The sequence below is a fragment of the Podarcis pityusensis genome, assembly GCF_964106645.2.
Source record: "Podarcis pityusensis genome assembly, chromosome: 14".
NCBI classification, from domain to species: Eukaryota; Metazoa; Chordata; class Lepidosauria; order Squamata; family Lacertidae; genus Podarcis; species Podarcis pityusensis.
Genome location: NC_138039.1, coordinates 27869655 through 27888849, shown reverse-complemented (window position 1 = coordinate 27888849; position 19195 = coordinate 27869655). Strand labels below are relative to the sequence as shown.

Genomic DNA, 19195 nt, shown 5'->3' with positions numbered 1-19195 from the left:
AACATGATCTCATCCAGTGATCTCAGGGTTGCCAGGAACAGTATCCTTCAGACATCACTTGCCTGCGTAAAGAAGAATGTTTTCAAGTTCTTTGTAAAATTCAGTACTGATGGAGACAGATACACCTCACCAGGGGTTGTGTAAATAGGAAGTCACCACTGAAAAGCAGCATGTTGTTCAGTCGTTTAGTTGTGTCCAACTCTTCGTGACCCCATGGACCAGAGCATGCCAGGCCCTCCTGTCTTTCACTGCCTCCCGCAGTTTGGTCAAACTCATGTTTGTATCTTTGAGAACGCTGTCCAACCATCTCGTCCTCTGTCGTCCCCTTCTTGTGTCCTCAATCTTTCCCAACATCAGGGTCTTTTCCAGGGAGTCTTCTCTTCTCATGAGGTGGCCAAAGTATTGGAGCCTCAGCTTCAGGATCTGTCCTTCCAGTGAGCACTCAGGGCTGATTTCCTTAAGAATGGAGAGGTTTGATCTTCTTGCAGTCCATGGGACTCTCAAGAGTCTCCTCCAGCACCATAATTCAAAAGCACCCATTATACCAGGGGTGTGGAATCTGCTGCCTTCCATCTGTTGTTGGACTACAGTCCCATCATCTGTGACCATTGGCCATGTTGCCTGGGACTGATGAGGATTGGAGTCCAACAGCTACTGGGCTGGCTGGGGGACAGTTGCCCCATCCTTGGTTTATACTATTCTGTGAATGTTAAAGCTTTTAGTGTTACCTCCTTTCACTATTCTTAATCATGGACATAACAAATAACTTCACACTTATCTTTGTCATTCAATTCTACTAGCAAGTCACTGAGGCATCATGCCCTGATTTAGAGATTCATTTGAATCTTAGAAGCTGCCTTATACTGAATCAGCCCAGTGCTGTCTGTTTCCACTGGTGTTGGCTCTCCAAGGAGTTAGGTTGAGAGAGATCTTTTCCAACCCTGCCAACCCAACAGCGAGGGCAAGTGGTTGAATCTGGGGCCTTATGCATGCAAATCACATGCTCCACTACTGAGCATAGCTCCTTTGCAAGATGGTCAGGGCAGCCCCAGCTGCATAAGCGATGGCTTAGGAGTGGTCATGCTTGGGTGACGGGGGTGACAAGGAAGCTGATCACACTGTTAAGAGGTGGATCTCCTGGTACGTTGGAGAGGATGCTGGAACTGCACAGGAGTGGTACCTCAGAGCCACTGTGACGTTGCAGTGGATCAGATACTGTGGTGTAGCAGCTTGAGGATGGCAAAATTTAATCTCCTACCTGTTGCATATGTTTTAGGGCTGTTAGAAATGAACTTGCATCTACAGAGCTCACTTGGTCACTGCCCGCTTTCCATAACTCCAAGATTTGTCTCAGCTCAGCATGCTCAGGGGTCTTGCATTTCAGGAATAAAATTACTAAGGCAGGGCTTGGTTTTGTTTATCCTTTGCAGGGAATGCTTGGCATTTTGTCAAATGTGTCCTTTACTTTTCTGCATAATCCACAGAATGTGAAGTCTAGACCTCTTCATAGGACCATCTTGAGCATGTGGCTGCTGCAAGGAGGAACTATGGGAAGCCAGTGTGTTCAGAAGTGACATTTTGGATGAAAATGTAGTAGGCGATGAATTTAAATAAGCAAGCGTGTTGGATAATCGAGATTCAAATAAGGAGGGTTCCACTGTGTTGAGGCACCGATCTATTAACTTGTCAAGCCAGGAGGATTCAAAAGCTAAGAGGGCTAATGGGAATATGTTCCCAAAACTGCGATATAACGGGTTGACTTTTCTGATTGACTGTCTTAAGTTGTGTGCTTTTATCTTTTCAATTTTCCTCTCGGGATTATATATCATTTTATGTTCAAATGGCTTCTGTTGTATGGAGGCAATTCTCCTGTTGGCAAAGCCCTAATCTGTTTGTTTTCATGGTTGGGTTTTGTTTTGTGTGTTTTTTGGCTTCTATGCTTTAGCTGTTGGCCTATTTATAAATCTAAATCTACATACAGAGGTCATTGGTTGGTTGAACTTAAAACCATTTTACTCAGTAAATTTAATTAAGAAAATACAGTGCAACTCATAAGCAAATGAGTTTTTTCCTAGTTTTAAACCAAACCATCCTCTTGAGTGCTGATTGCCTTGCTCGACCCCTGGTGATACTGAAACAGGCAAAATTAAAAAGGACATTAAAGCTTCATTAAATCTGAAACACATTTAGTACAGTGACATATCTGCAGGCTATTTCGGGGAAGATTACAGGCTCTTTTGTGAGTTTCTTAATTTATAATACCTTGACAATCTTGGAGAGGGGGGAGGACTCTGCTTAGCCCAGTAGAACAATGGTTCTTGAATTGGGTTTCTTGCTGCTTGGGTGCTGCTCCCTCTTCACAATTGAAGCAAATCCCAACAGAGGGGCTTGTGTTTAAAATAAATAAATTATAGTCAAGACTTGTTTGCATTCTATATGCAAAAATAACAATTTCTATACTGATGAAACCCAATTCTGTATTCAAAATAAATTATATTTGCATAAATGTGCTTAATTTGTATAAGCATGCCTCTTTTGTATTAATTTGCATAACATTTAAGGGTCTTGATGTTGTGCTGGATGTTGAACTGCGTTTTGTGTGCAGGCATGTTCACGCTTCTGGCAAGGAAGTTTTAGACCAAAAATAGCATTTTTATGAGGGTGCTGGTTTTGAATTCTTACTCACTGTGTATCCAAAGGATCAGTGCAGATTGCAACGTAGTATGCTTCCTCTTTTAAAACAACCCTTTAAGGCAATCTAGAAAAAGAGTGGTTTTGCCAAAGCCATCTAATGAAATGTATATGCTTTCCCACACCCAACACCCTAATTGCTACTCTACACAAACCCAGTGAACATCTGTGGAAGAGCATCAGTGAAGTATTCTGTTGTGAAAAATGAGGAGTCAAAACCACCCTGGCTTGGAATGGTGAGGCCTGGACGGTGGAGCTGTATGAGCTGCTCTGGGCCTTGTGCATCCTTTTTGGAGTGACAGCATATGGCCTCTGAAAGGACCGAAAAGACTCAGAGCCCCACAGAACTGAGCTGTGCCTGAGTGGCCCACAGGGAGGGAGCAATCACTTCTCTTGGATTTGGTACCCTTTGGCACCCTTTAAGGGCCCTTCAATCCTTAGAGCCATGATGGAAAGACAAACTCTTCCCCGTGGCTTATGAATGACGTGAAGATTTTAATCCATGTTACCTACAGTGGGCAGAGACCCAAAGGCTGGTGCTTCTTCCTTGTTAGTTAACATGGAGCACAATGTTGTGGTCTCATGAGGGTTGCATTTCAAAACCAGAAAGGGCCTCAGTTACAGCTTCCGCTCTTGACACTCTTCACATCAACATGATACATTTAAAGCATTATTGTCCCACTTTAACAGTCATGACTTCCCCCAAAGAATCCTGGGAAGCCCAGTTTGTTAGCGTTACTGAGAATTGATAGGGGAGCCCCCACTCACAGCTACAATGCCCAGCACCCTTAACAAACTATAGTGCACAGGAATCATTCATTTTGAGGGGTGGGTGGGAGACATGGCTGTTAAAGTGGGACAGTGATGCTTTCAATGTATTGTGAGAATATGACCAGTGTCCACACTCTGGCGTCTTGGGTGCTTTCTTCATGCTATTCACTTCACACTGTTTTCTCTCTTCATCCAAATACACTGAATTAGGATTGGGGGTATCAGAGGTGGGCAGGGTTGGTGGGTGCGTAGGCCACCAGATGTATTAACAGGCTTCTTCTTCTGTGTGATTGTCTGTTCTAAATATAGCTGTTCTCCATGTTTAGAGGTTATTTTTGCTTCAGCGTCTCCTCGTTTTATCTCTGTCCATTTTACATGCAATGCTGTACTGATTTTTTTAGTTATTCTCCCCCTCTTCTTCCTCTCTCTTCCCCCCTCCTTTTCCTCAACCCCTAATGCAAATCTCTCTAACTAGACAAATATTATTTCCTTTCCCAGCTTGCTCTCGGGAGGTTCCCGTATCCTCAGGTAAGAATGTTCATTATCACTGACTGCCACTGTGGCGTTCATTCCTATGTATGAAGTTGGAGAGAGCAATTGTGAGCCTTGCAACCAGGTTCATATAAATCTGCCCTGTTAAATCTAACAGTAATATCTGCAGAATTGTCCAAAACTGCCATTGATCTCATTCTGTTTTTAAACTCCAGGTTTATTTGACATACTTGAGGCTATTAAATGAGTTCAGCAATGTGTTGTGGAGTGGGGGGTATAAAGCCTTGCATCACTCCAGTTGTTTGGACAGAATGATTAGAACTTTTTAATGCAAATCTTAATGGGGAGGGGAGAGATGTGGGGTGTCTGTGGTTAAACTGACTTGATACAGGGTGGGGGAAGTGTTGACTGAGGCTGGGATCTTTAAAAGTATGAGTTTATTTTAAGTAAATTGCAACATGCTGTTGGGAAAGTGATACTGCTGCTAATGCAATACTAATCCCAGCAATTGTCTATGGCAATTACTGATGCCAGATGAACCCCAACAACTAGGCTAATGGCCACTGTCCAGGTAGGCTAGTGACTGAGAGCCAGGCTCCTGGTCATATTGCCTTCTGATATTTAGGTAGTAGAGATGTTCCTGCACATTAGCAATTCATGTGAGAAAAAAATTCAGTGTAAACCTCTTTTTAAGTGGCAGTCTTCACTCCAGTCCGCATCTGCATCTGCATTGGAACTGGTTTCAATAGGTTTTACACATTCCTTGTTTTATGCTTGTAACTGTTATATTTTATTATATTATATTATTACATTAATTATGTTATATATTAGTTTTATTATTGTGTATTTTATTGTGGTGACCCACTCTGGGACCTTGTGGTGAAGGGCTGATAAGACATCTAATAAGATAAATAAGCAGAGTGATCATATTGCTGCCTGTGCCTCAAGTGAAAAAAAGGTGATGTCTTAGCAATCACAAAGTGATCTGAAAAAGGAGCTCTTCTCCACATAGATCATAAGACCTGTGCCTAAGGCTCATCTGACTATTGATGTGCAATGTTGTATGAGTATAATGCAAATACCTACATGCTATGTGTATTTCTGAAGCATTCAACCCATCAGCGTGTTGCTGACTAACCCTTGTTCAGAAGTTGATTTGTTTAAAAGGGCTTTGGTGATACTATAATTCAATATGTGTTGAGCCATTCATGACTCTGTGTATGTCCAACATGGAGTGTCTAAAAAGTTTTCACTTTGTGCTGGAAAAATCTGGTGAACCTACCCTTTTTTGACCTGCCAATACATCTGAGGCCTTGTTCTCATTGGGGTGGTAAAACTATGTCAGTTCTGAACCATGTCAGACTACAGACATGGGGGGGGGTGTGCCTGCTCTTCTATTCAGTTTACATAGAAAGCAGCATGTCTGGGAGATGTTGAAGACAAAGGGTCTAGTCTTTCCATGTAGGTTTGCTTGCTTAATGTGGAGGAAATTTTTTGAATAGAAGAGCATTCAGATTTTCCACTTCAATGAAAACCAGGCCTTGGTTGCTTACTAAATGGTAGAACCTACCACCCTGCTACTTTCTTATATCCCCAAACCAAGATCTCCTCTCTTGTCTTGGACTAGAAGACCCTCAGGGTCCCTCCCTTCTAACTCTACAATTCTGTTATCTTAATTTGAGTCAAAACCAATAATACTACACCTGAACTCAGGCAGGAAATATCCTTAGACTTCCCTGGAAACTATTGTTAAGGCACTGCTCTTTGAGAAGCTGTGAGCCACCACTCCCCCCCCCCAAATAGCGTATACACTTGTTGAATATACTCTATAAAAATATCAAAAGGAGAAGAGAAAGTCTCCAGTACGCTAGTCAGCTGTCCCTTTCTGGCTGTATTTCTTTGCAAATACCTGTCATGACAAATGGATGACAGGAGTTCAAGGGGTGGGAGGAAGACCTGCTGTTATTCTTGCTGGAAAAGTGTTGAAGAATTATGTCCTTGTCCCTGAAGAATTATGTCCATGCAGCAATATGAGTTATTTGGAGTGTTCTTCCTCATTTTTAATTATTTATTTATTTTGGCTTTTTTGTTTCATGGACATGGGGTACAAATCAGCTGCAACATCACCTGTATATTCTGCATCAAAATGGATGGGGGCTGTGCGCAATCAGTTGGGATCTCTTACACAGCTCTGAGTCATTTTAGTGATCCACGTGCAGGACCCATTCCCTGGTGGATTGTACCCATTTTTCCTAAAGTCTTGGTTGATACAGGCCAAAGTGCCTGGAGGCATGTCTGATTTAAAGCTGGTGTTGGTCTGTGCTCTTTAAGCATCTATTAACTTGCTATTATTATGCAAATAACACATTCTAATTTATGCATGGTTAGATTATGCAGATGCCTCACCACTGTGGTTATTGAATAATAGAAAGAGATTTTGTCTTTTCCTTGTATTTAGGAGCACTTATTTACTTTTTTTAAAAAAAAAACAAAAAACCCCAACTTCTTCTTAACCATTTTATGGACTTTAAAAGAGTCAGCAGATGCACCATCTGTTCTTCTTAAACTGGTGGTGGCCGAGAAATATTTAAACAGGTGGTGGTCTGATCCTGGAGCAAATCGTACAGCAAAGCTACATCTCACCTAACCATAGCAACATGAAGTATGATCCTGTGGACCCAAACCCAGTCCATGGTGCAGCAATTCGCAGGGAGGGTGACAGGTGAAAGCAAGTTCCTGTGCACATTATGTCAGCTAGATACGCAGCTATCTCAGAAATAGTCTCCAGAAATAAATATATATGTAGAAACAGCTGTGGGGGAGGAATGAATGTTCAGAAGTGTATTTGTTGCAGGTGCATAGCAAAAAGTGGTTAACATGAAAACGTACCAAAATCAGTTGATCATGGAGGAAGCATGGAACATATTTGCCTGTTTCACCCTTCCACTAATGCATTTTGATAGTCATTATAAGTAATTCCTAAGTTAACCCCCTCTGACAAACAACATAGTTGTTTCAACATATCAGCATATATTTTTGACTCCCAAGATTGCCTTCAAATCATTTGAATTCTGCCTTCTGGGTTAGGGTAAGCCACTGAAACATTTCACTCAAAGAAGCAGAATTGGCCCCCCAGACCAATAATGCTGGTCACCCCTGCTTAAATTCCTGCCTTTGCAGAAATTCCACAATGGGCTATCTATAAGGTCAGCCATTCCTTGTCACCATTTTTTCAGGCCATCACGCTTTCAGGCCGTATTTCCTTCTGCTATATTTTACTGCATTGTGTGTATGTGTTGTCTTCTCAGTTCCTCCCAGATTGGGGCAGGAGGACTCAGAGGCATTTTGGGATCAGTATGGACGTTGTAAATTGGGAATCTTGTCTTCCTTCACTGAAAGCAAAACACCTGGAGGCATAACAGCCTGTGCGAAATGTGGAACAGCTCCTGCTGGTTTCAACAGGGGACTTGCAAAAAATAAAATAAAAAATAGTTTCCTAGTGAGTGTTTCCTACTGAATATTTTTTATCTTATGTACAATATTCTTATAGATGCGAAACAACTGCTTATGCAAGTCACATGAGAAGCTTGTAAGTGCTTTCAGGACTTTGGTTTTGATGAATGGTGAATGTTATTTGTATTTTTCATTTGCAGTTCACTTGCAAATGTGTCAATTTGCAGAGAAAACATTTAAATATTGTGATAATTAGACCAGCCACTGCTGTTACCAGGTGTTTACACACAAAAACTCTCGGGTTTGATCAATCCAGCAAGTTCTTGATTCACTTAATGTTTTTATTAACTTACTATTGTGATGAGAACCACTTATTTGCTGTTTAGGGGGCAGAAATCTCTAAGAAGCTATAGAGTACAATCTCTTAGAAACATGAAATCCTTTTCAAAGCCTGAAGTATTTTCTATCAAAAGAAATAATTTAAAGGAATGTTCTTATCTTGATGTATGTATAAATATCTACAAAACTGGGGTGAAGTTCATGACTTTAAGCAAATATTCCAAGACAATAAATGACTTTTTCTATGAGTTCAAACATTAAACCAAAATACCTTCTTCCAAGTTAGTTCCCCCCCCAATAAAAAACAACAACTGCATTTAGATGTGTGTGTGTGTGTGTGTGTGTGTGTGTGTGTATCTGTGAGTCTTTTAAAAGTTCTAAATACCTTAATGCTGATTTGGAGGCATTTTCTGATTCTATGTGGAAAGAATTGTCGAACTGAAATACAGTGCAGTACAGTTTCTTCTTCCAGATATTCAGCTTGCCCTGATTTAAACAGAAGGCAGAGGCATGCTTAACAGTACAAAAATGCAGAGAAATGCAGACAGTTGCCACTGTCAAGTAGTCACTGCTTGTGTTCCAAGTTAGGGGCAGCAAGGAGAAGTCCATTGCAAAAGTGTTCTAAGGCAACACTTGAAAACTGAAGGATTCTGAGAAATGTATTTAAACTAGTCCTCCTGGATCTGGCTAAAACCCCTTTTACCTATTTTTGGATACACTTGCAGATCTTTGTTAATAAATTACATCAAAATGATTTGAAGTTTGGAAGGGGGAATGCTCCCCCCCTCCTATTCTAAAAAAAAAAAAAAAAAAATCTGAGCAAATAGTGCCCCTGGTATTGTAAAGCTTTGAATGTTTTCACACCCCATTAATTTATTACTTCTCCTTCTTCATCTTTAAATTTCATTTCCCCCCCTCCCCCTCAAAAAAATCCAGCTCCCTGCTGCTTGTGAGATTTCCATCTTGTTGTTAATTTTCTCTGCTCCATATGGAGCACCAGACATTTCACCTGGAGGCTGTACTAGATTTTTCTGTAGTGATCGTGCTTCCGGAGGGCAGAACTGTCATTTCAGGTTCCTGGTGCATCTGTCTGTGCCAGCCTTCTTTCTCCTCTTCCCCCACCCCCACCCCTTTTCACTGGCACAGGAGAGTGTGAATAACAAATTGGGCGCACCTGAGATTTGGAGTGTGTGTGTGCGCACATGTGCATGTTGAATCTGTGCAACTTGCAAGCAGATTACTTTAGGGCTGAGAGGATCTAAGCAGTTCTTGATGTGGCCAAGTTTGTGCACTCACCTTCTGTTTGGGCTTGGCTTGAGGAATGCAACCCTGAACACAGGCAAGCGTTGGAGGTGGGAGGGAGGGAGGAGAGAGAGAGAGAGGAGTAAATATTTCATCCTGCCTTGTCATTGATTAGAAAAGAGCCTTTAATTTCATCTCACCCCATGTTGCGATTAATTTGCATTCTTTGTCAGAAGTTAATGGAGTTTTTTATGGTTCAGTCTGAAATCCTTGAAGACATCAGTGAGTTGATCTGATGTTTATACAACCGCCAGCAGAATTTTTTTTTTTGCCTTTGATTGATGGTGAGCTTGATGTTTATTCCAAACGGCTTTTAAAGCTGTTTTTAAGAATTATTTGAATAAAATGCAAGCGAGATATTGTTATAACGAGCAAGATTATCTGTTAAAAATCTGTTTCAAATAAGGAGTATGATAAGGAGGGGAGGGGAGGGGGAGAGGAAACCCCAAAAAGAGGAGGCAGTAGTGGCAAGTGGTGAAGATGCCTTTTCAACAAATGTTCACCTAGCAAGCTCTGAAACGGGTTATTACAAAACTGCAATGGTGAGACTGATGGAGGTGATATTTAGTGGGAGCTTTCTGTTCAAAAGGGGACAACTTTGGGGGCCAACGTGTTTTTTCCCTTTTCTATAATGGCTAATAAAGTCACCAGATTTGAAAACTTGGCTGCTTCCCATTTCTTCTGCCAGCCCTTTCCTGCCTGGCTTTTGCCAACGGTTTGATGAAGTGTTGCTGTCTTGTTCCTAACTCAAAGGGACAAGACTGTTAGGCCAGTTAGCTCAACAAAATGATGACATATTGCTTCTCTCCGGGTAGAGGCACCCAGCGCGATGGAAACAAAAGTGAATAATAGAGAATGTTAAAGAGCAAGATTGAACATGCTCCTCTTTTGGGTTGATTTTATAAAGGTAGGCAGCAGTCCAAAACATTATTAATGGGGGTGGGGTGAGGTAAAAATCCTGCATTGGATCAGTTCTCATGAGTTACCCTGATCCAGGACCCCATATGGGTTCTGGTGTTTCAGCAAAGCTGTTCAGAGGTGAGAGCATCTCTAGACAGGCACAAAATGTTCACAGAAGGATGCAGTTAGGTAGCAGCCCTTCCTAATGAGTTTAGTATTCTGTCCTCTATACATGGACAGTCACTGGATTGGGGCAACTGTTTTTGCCTAATTTTGTATACAAGCAAGCCCACCACTTCTGCACATTTAACTTGTGCACATTCAGCTTTATGAAGGGGCAATATATATATATATATATATATATATATATATATATATATATACATATATATATATACATATATATATATATATATATATATATATATATATTTAAGGGGCAGAAAGGGGCAGGGTTCCAGGAAAATGACTTTGGCACAACAGGTTTTGAACACAATGGGTTTTGACTAGACACAATTTTGGCTTTAGGCATGATCCCTGGAATGCAACCTCTGCATAAGTTGTGGACTTACTGTATTACACTGTCACTCTGCGGCATCATTTTGCTAAGGTCAGCAAATCTCAAGGCATTTGAAACTCACAATATTTGCTGTGTATTTATTTATCTTTGAATCATTTTGACTTAACTAATTAATATTCCTAAAATTGCTAACTGCCTTAGTGGTTAGCTGCCTTAGGCATCCCCAGCTTTGTGGAAAGAGAGGGTAGGGATATAAATATTAGTTTTAGTTTTTACCCTTGACGTGTCATAAATAGGTGCACACTGCATGAGAGTATACAGCAAAAGATAAGAAGCAAAAACTTTGTGGGAAAGTCATAACTTTCCTTTGGTTCAGCAGTGCCTGTCCACTCTCTGCTGGCCACCTCTCTCTTCCCAGTTGCCATTGAGGGTGTCTCTTGGATGAAATGTCATGAGTTGTTGCCTTTCATTTACGAGAGACACTTAGAGTAGGGGCAAATCAACTTGATGAACTGTGTTTCTCCCTCCAGGAGGGCCACAGCATTTCTTGCCCCACTACCAAGCCCCACAGGTGCTCCAGTGTGTTTAGAGAGAGTGCCATCTTCCTCACTCACTGCATTGTTGGGCACCGTCTTGTGATTATCAGAGAGGAGTCTGCAGGTTCTGATATTCTTGGGAAGGGCTTCTGCACCCTCAGCTTCTAGATAGCGGTGTAAGTCTGCCTGGAATTGCCAAATGAAAGGGAGCCACAGGGAGGCATGTGGTGAGGTAAGAATTCAGCCAGTGGAAAAGTAATTTGTAAACAAAGCTCAAGGTGACCCACCCCCCTTTATAATCTAGCCCTTCTCTCCCTGTTGCAATGGAGAATATTGGTAAATGCATCTCGGTTACTCATTCAAAAGCCTTTTTTCCCCCTTCCAGGGGAGAAAAAAATATTTTGTTTCAGCAAATTCCTCCTTCATTATGATTCCTGCTAGTGCAATTGAATTGTGGGTCAAAGAGCTCTTCATCCAAGGACTTCCATTTAAAAGCAATTCATTTATTTGCTGCATCTTAAAGGGCTGAATAATTGGCTGGTTTTAATTGAAGCTGTTGCTTTCTGCTCCTTGATATTAGTAAGGTCCAAGGTTCTTTTTCTTATATGTAATCCATAATATTGACCAAGTTTGGCCTGTTTTCATTTCAACGCAAGAGCCACTTGTCAAAGAAGGAGAGGGGAAAAACAGCAACAACATGATTTTTTTTTAACTTGAGTGCATGGAAAAGCTGTTTTGCAGGGTTTTCTTTTTCATTTGACAGAAGTGTCATTTAAGCATTCATTTATTTTGTGAGACTAAATTGATGAGCGGCAGCAGTTGGTTTCAGAATAAGAGTGAAACTCTGGTGTCATCAGCATACATTACAATATTGAACCATTTAAAAGACATTAAACACTGTTCACATGTTAATACCAAAGTGGTGCTGTTTTCTGTGCTGAATTATAATCAAAGATCTTTAAGATCATATTTTATTATATGTAATATTTCTCAGTCTTTCTAGTATATGGTTCTCTTTGCAGAATACATTGGAAGAAATCTGCTATTTGCTTTTTAATATTCCAGGGGGATAACTTTAAGTTGATTTGACAGCTGCTATTATTATCCTATGGCTGTAGAAATCCTATACACATATAGATTTTCTTGCTCTTATTAGACATCTTATATTTGTGCCAAAAACATAATTCTTGGGGATATTGACTTTTTATTTGGCAATGGATATCTGCTTTCATACATACACATTCTGTGAGTCAGTGGAAGACTAGCTAAGTAATTAAATATAGATCACATCTTTTAGGCCACTTTACAACTGAAGCCAAATAATAATGTTGTGAGGCAATATCTTTTTCCATCTATGCTATCCCGGAAACACAGAAATGGGGAGCTTAATTCTTTGGAATGAAGAATTGAACTAGTATTGTCTTTGACCCAAATATTATTTATAGAGGGAAATGGAATGTTTTAACATATAAGGCAGTTTAATCTTTAGAATTCAGAAATTGCTCAGAACTTGAGGAAAAAATAAGGTGCAACAGATGCTTTCAAAATTAGATTCTCCTGATACCTCTTTTTGCTGCTGTCTTTTCATTCTTTTGTTAAGTTTCATTAAGTTTTTACTATTCTGATGGGAGCCGCCCTGAGTGGTTGGGGAAACCCAGGCAGATGGGTGGGGTATAAATACTATTATTATTATTTATTATTAATTACTCTACTAGCATGAACAGCTAAATATCTATGGAAAATGCAGATTTGTTAGTCAATATAAGAAGAGGCTTTCTCCAGCAAAGGCTGCAGGTTCCAATGCCAGGGATGGAGAAAAAGAGGAAATGAGAACTGTAGCAAGTGTCAACTAATGGAAGGAGGCATTCACCTGAGTTTCTTGCTTGGGCCTGGGACTATAAAGCAGTAAGAGGTAGTACAGGTCTTCCTTGTCACTTCTGTTGAAAATATCTCTATAGAGACAGAACTATTCAAAAGCAACTTTTCAAAATAAAGGCATAAATTCTCTGTAACCTATTCTCCCCCCAGACAGGAACATACAGAAAATAGGTTTTACTGAGCACCCTGCCTAGCTTGCCAGTACCTTGGCGTTTATAGAATATTATATTTTTTTCTTTGTTTTGTATGTTTACATACAAATTGCATTTCCAAATTTGGTCCCATCATTACAAACAGGAAAGAATCAATTAATTGTTGGCATCATTTTGCAGTATGCATATATAGAATCATAGAATTGTAGATTTGGAAGGGGACACGAGTCCAACCCCCTGCAATGCAGGAATCTTTTGCCCAATGAGGGGCCTGAACCCAGGACCCTGTGATTAAGAGTCTCACGCTCTACCAACTGAGCTTGCAGAGCTTTAAAGTTTTCCAAGTACTTCATGTACAGTATTGAAGTAATGATTGTAAGGTAGGGTGCTAAGATGTATCTCCATATTGCAGGGGTGGACGCTGAACATCAGAGAGCATGGTGAGCCAAGTGAGTTCGTGGTACAGGTGAGGTTGGAACCAAAGACTTCCAGGTTCACAGCTCAGTCACTTAACCACAGCACAACACTGCAGTACAGATGAGAAAGAGTGGAGGCCACAGTGAGTCACTGCTAGGAGCTGTTTAGCCTTCCAGGAAAATTAAGCTCTAGCAGAGTTTCTGGTATAGCCTCTGGAGAAGACAGCATGTAAAATCCCCCTCCATAATAAATCTTGCCATGTGGGGCAGTAGGATTGGACCATCAGAGCTTCCAAGACCAACTTGTCCTGTGGTAGTGTGGGGCAGAGGGAGAGGGCTAAACTGTGCAGCATTTTATATTGACTTAAAAAAAAATTATTTCAGTATGTAATAAAATCATATTCTTTGCTTTTTCGTGAACTGTGTGCAAAGGTAGCAGTCCCAGCTATACAGCTGTTTTATCTTTCCAGAGATGTGCCAGTGTTGTGGACTGTAAACAACATTGTTTTACAGTGAAAAATATGTCTAATATAAGTACGGCTTGAGCGGCTTGCCATTGAGGGTCCGGGAAATATATAGCTGTAGCACTTAGATATTCTAGCAGAGTTAAGAGATTAAGAGGAAACACAGCCGTACAAACAAAATTACATGGAGTGGTAGATCACCATAAACAACATCCAGCTTTTTAAAGTGTATTCATAGTATTTCAGAGGCAAAAAAGCAGAGCAGCTCTACTTAATGGAGAAAAGACTAAAGTTACAATGATATTGCATCAAGACATCAGTGAAATAGCTGTCTGTCATTCTCAGTAGTGGCATTAAGAAGTAACTGAGGGTCTTAGGAAATGTGAATCAGTACTGGGTAATGGGCACAGATATATTGATGCAGAATTTCTGAAATTGCAGTTGAGCAATAGCATGCACTCAGTGTGTCTTCCTGCTGAAAAGGATGACATGAGTGTAAAGCTTAAAGTAAAACAACCACAAAAAGACAGCACCAACAAAAAAAGAACCTGAAGGAGAATTTATTGGTCAAATGCCCTGCCCAACATGTTCCGACAAATGTCTTCTTCAGGGGCAACAATTACAAGCTGTCCTATTTCAAAAGGTGCTTCAGAGTTATAGTTCATGCTGCGTGTTCCTCCAAAGCACCTTTTGAAATGGGAGACCTGTAATTGTCCCCCCTCAAGAAAACATTTGTCTCCTTCAGCAGCAGTTTCTGAGGTCCACCCCCCTGCGTCCCTCACTCTCTCGTATTTATATAAAGCTGTCAAGTTATTAAAAAGCCAGGAGTTCTATGTGGGTTGTTGGTGCTTAGTGGTAGCAATAAGAACATTTGCAAGGATTGCTTCCCCGAGTTTTTGTGTACAATCCCACGCTATTTTACAATCTTCCATGACCAGCAGCTGAGATTGTTCATGGAATTAGGTCAATTTACACTTTTCCCATGGAGGCAGTTACACCCTTCTCATGGCAACTGATCCATGCTTCTTGATAGCGGTACTTGTACAATGGTAGCAATATGCATAAACCAAGAGCCACCAATGCAGCACCCACAAGCACCAGTGTGCCAGCAGTAGATCCTATGGCACCTATGAAAGGTCTCAGTAAATTTCCCCTCAAAATGTATAACGCATGAGAGATGTTTGGTGTTCCTGCCCATTTCCTGTTTACACTGGTTCAGCCTCTCCTACATGGAACATGTCTCTTTAAATATGCCCACATTTCACTGGATACCAGGATTGGATACCCTTCCCACTTCTAAACAGCAGAGAGGTGAAAAGAGCTGCTCTCTGCGATCAAGTAAGGCAGTGAATGCTTGGGGTGCATGCCTGCACCATTTTGTGTCCCTGTCTCTCTCCCCAATATTTCAATTGTGGCGGCCATTTTGTTGTGCCATGCCTCGGCTGCAGCCATTTTGTGACCCACAGCACTTTCTCAAAACTCTACTTGGACACTTAGACTCATGAAGGCTGTTTTCATCATTCCTCTTAATGGAGTGAGTCCCTAGGAAGGAACTGTGGATCATCAGATCTCATGGCCCAAAAGAGGATATTCTGCAGCAGAAGAACCTTTCAACCTTCTGAAAACCTCCACAGCTGGGAGTTCCACAACTGTGCTGAGCAACTTATTCCACTGCTGAGGTTTAGACATGGACACCTCCACTGGCAGGGCTCATCCAGGACTAACTTTGAGATCTGTTGCACCCTAAAGTGAGAATCATATCTCTAGGACTCCCATGTATGCAACATGTACACATAAGGAAGATTTACAAATGATGAGCACAGTGGGGGATTTTTCTTATGCTTTAGTATTGTAATGTCACTTATACTGATGTCATGTAGTATGAGCATAGAAATGGCTCCTCCCATTGTGGGCAACAAGTCTTGCCAACATTACTTGGTGCAGCTTGGCTGGCCAGCCCCTAACATACTCCAGTTCCCCAGCCATGAGTAGCTTAGGCCATTTGGATAGAATCCAGTATTTCAAGGGTTGTGGTGCTTATTCTATATCTCATCCTCCCTAATATGTGGAATTGGAACCTAGAACCTCTCTTCATTTGCTGAACAATGACAACAAAGAGTATTGTGGCACCTTAAAGACTAACAAATGTCTTGTGGCATAAGCTTTTGCAGTCTGAAGGCCATTTTGTCAGGTGCACGGAGTGAAATCTTAGCTGGCAGAAAATTCCAAGGTGGGAGATAAATGGCAATGAGATAAAAAAATACAGTCTGTGATAATTAGGGCGTAGATAAAGGTTCAGTAAGCACATTTGGTGAAATGTGCCACAAAAGTTTGTGCCGTAATAAATTTCTTCATTTTTAAGATGCTGCAATACCCTTTGTTGTTTCTGCTGCAAGAGACTAACCTGGCTGCCTCTCTGGATCATTTGTATAATAGAGTCTTTTCCCAAAGGTTTTAGTCAACTGTCCTTTATAAATCCTAGCATCTTATGCCCACAACCACCACCTCTGCTTCCTGCGAATAGAATCCTGTCACCCTGTTCTGCTCATCAAGCCAGTAGACTCAAGTTGAGCTCAGCCTGGCTTCAGACAAGTACATAGTTCAACAGGACAGAACAGCTGTGGTTTCCCTTCACTTCCCCCCTTACTTCCTCCTCATCCCATCTCCTGCCCTACTTTTATTAAGGCTTCCCCATTACAGCAAGAAGGAAAACCCTCCTTCATAAACCCAATTAGCTGTCATTTTACTGGTAAATATTCAATTCAGGTTGTCGGCCAGATATTTTGCCCCCTGTAATGTAAACAGCATATTGTGTTATGCAGGATCATAATAGCTCTAAATGGTATGTAGCTGAAAATAAATATAGATACAGCATGCTCCCCTTGCGGTTTGTGTTGCTTACTCTGCCCCCACCTGCCCACCCCTCGATGTGGGCTATGCCATGCATATGTTGTCTCTGATCAGAACAACATGCACACACTTTGCCCTCTTTAGAGAGGAACGTGTGGTTCTTTGAAGGCACGGTTTTAAACAGATGGGGATGTTAACTGCACCAGATTGCAAGCTCATGGAAGGTGTTGCTGCTCAAGAGAAGTGAAGCAGTATAATCTCCCCTGTGACTTCTGGCAAGCGCAAAGTGCCCACCTTCCTCAGGATTATGGCTCATAAAGTGCAGAACCCCGGGAAGTTCTCCCATGCACTTATGTGCTGCACATTCCCCTACAAGGAGGTATATGTCGAAAACACTGGTAACTTCCTGCCCTATCCAGCCATGATGGGGTAGTGATTAGATTAAGACTGGGAAGACCCAGCTTCAAATCCCCATTCAGCCATAATGTTAATTGGGTAACCTTGGGCCAGTCACCTCTCTGCCTAACCTACCTCACAGGGTTGTTGTGGAGGTAAAATGGAGAGTGGGGAACTATATACAGTGCCTTGAATGCCTTGGAGGAAAGCCAGGATAAAAATGTAATAAATATTGTTGTTTCTTTACCATCAACCTCTTCTATTAAATGAAATCTTTTGCTGCTGCTGTAGAATGTACTTTATGCTAACAGCACCCTAGGGGCATTGAAGTACCCCAAAAGAGAGTTTATAATTGGCTTTATGTGGTATCCGGAGGTGTAGGGACGTATAGAGAACTGATATTTTAATCTTATAGATGACTGGAGGAGATCTATTTTGATGTGTTTAATGCACAGGTGATACTTTTTTAACAGGCCATATTTATAGGTGATGTCCCAAATTACCTGTATGTGTTTTATTTTTATGGTTTAGGTGTTCAGACGTAAGAATGCTGGGCTTATTTGTTAGAAATCCTGGTAAATAAAATGAAGTTCCACCAGTATGGTTGGTGCAAGGTTGCACATTGTTTCCTTGTATATTTTCTAAGGGATTTTCCCTATCACCCGACAGAGAATTATGAACGTTTCCATTTTCCTTTGCTGGAAATAACCATAACGATGAAAGATACAAGAGAACCCTGATAATGTCACAACCAGAAGCAAATACATACACTGTTGTGGGTGTTGTATATGTCTGTGACCTTTTACTACTTTTGTGAACAATTTTTCTGAGTCGGGATGGGTAATGTGGACTGGATGTTGCTAGACTACAGCTCCCATTGTCCCTGACCCTTGGCCATGCTGGCTGGGGCTGATGGGAGTTGGAGTCCAGCAACATCTGGAGGGCCCAGGCTCCCCATCCCTAATTTATAGGATAATGCCTCTGGCTAGCTAGGGAGGAAGGAGAGCTCTCGAAGCCAATGAGAGAAGTACAGCCATTCATCATCTCTGGCACTACTCAGCTGAGAATATTGAATGGAAAGGGCAGGCCAAGTTAACTGTGAGTGAACCCAAGATGTTTTAGGCAAAGAAGCATCTTGCAGAATGGAAGGGACCTGTGTTGATATGTGCAAGGAGCCACACAGTTGACGGAAAACCATAGTTAATAATGGTAGAATTGTCAGGGGGTCAGTTTTGTCACCCAGCTTCCAGAGGTGTAACCAGCAGCATCCCCACCTATACAGTTGGCATCCTTAGCTTAAACATAAGAGCCTTAAACAGTGGCCCTTGAGCCACTTCTGACAATGTTTGGTAGCCCCTTTGCTGCAGTTCCCGAGATGCTCAGATTAAGTCTGTGGATTTTGCAGTCTTGGGAGGGACAGGCCAGCTGGTGATCTTAAATGATCATTATAACCCAAAAACTGGTGTTCAGAAAGTAGCTGTGGGAGGTTTGGGGCACAGAAGAAATTCTAAAAAGTGGAGCATAAACTGTTGTTCTCTAAGAACAGGCATATAGTTCAGACACATAATTAAAGTTTTCTTCAAAAAAAAAAAAAGAGGGGGGGCAAGATTGTGAGCAGACATTGGCAGTAATCCAAAATTCTAATTTCTGACTATGATTTAATTTCAATTTTAAATAAATCGGTTTTTAATTTAAAAAGAGTGAGCTTCATAACATTAGCAATGATTGCAACATTAAGCGCAGTGCTCACAATCTAGCAATATAAAACATTATTTATATCTGAATCGTAAACAGCCTTTTGAAATGGATTATGGTTTTTCTCCCTATTCTAATACAACCTGGAGGGTACTAAAAAGTGTTGTGTGAAATTAACATTCTGCTGACTTTCGCCTATAAATGAGAAGCGAGCTATTAACATTTGTGTATTTTCATTATGTAAATTGTGTTAACACATGCCCACAAATTGCCACCAGCGATACAATAATTTTCTCTCAGTGATCATAATGTGTCCAAGTGAGTCATTTTGATTATGACA

The 19195-nt window shown here is 41.1% G+C and overlaps 1 protein-coding gene across 10 annotated transcripts in view; it reads left to right on the top strand.

Moving 5' to 3' along the window:
* Positions 1-19195, top strand: part of MAP2K5 (mitogen-activated protein kinase kinase 5) — a 125689-nt gene that overhangs the window by 72540 nt on the left and 33954 nt on the right. For 4 of the 10 annotated variants that reach the window (XR_013979624.1, XM_080982178.1, XM_080982183.1 and 1 more), the window contains exons 17-18: positions 3961-3990; positions 13447-13500. The exons of 3 other annotated variants lie outside the window; for them this stretch is intronic. Coding sequence is in view for 5 of the 7 variants with exons in the window: in XM_080982178.1 (XP_080838304.1) it covers positions 3961-3990; positions 13447-13500 (84 nt within the window). In the remaining 2 variants the exon portion in view is untranslated. The remainder of the gene's footprint in view (positions 1-3960; positions 3991-13446; positions 13501-19195) is intronic. 3 more of the 10 variants (XR_013979626.1, XM_080982179.1, XM_080982180.1) reach the window with 1 other exon arrangement.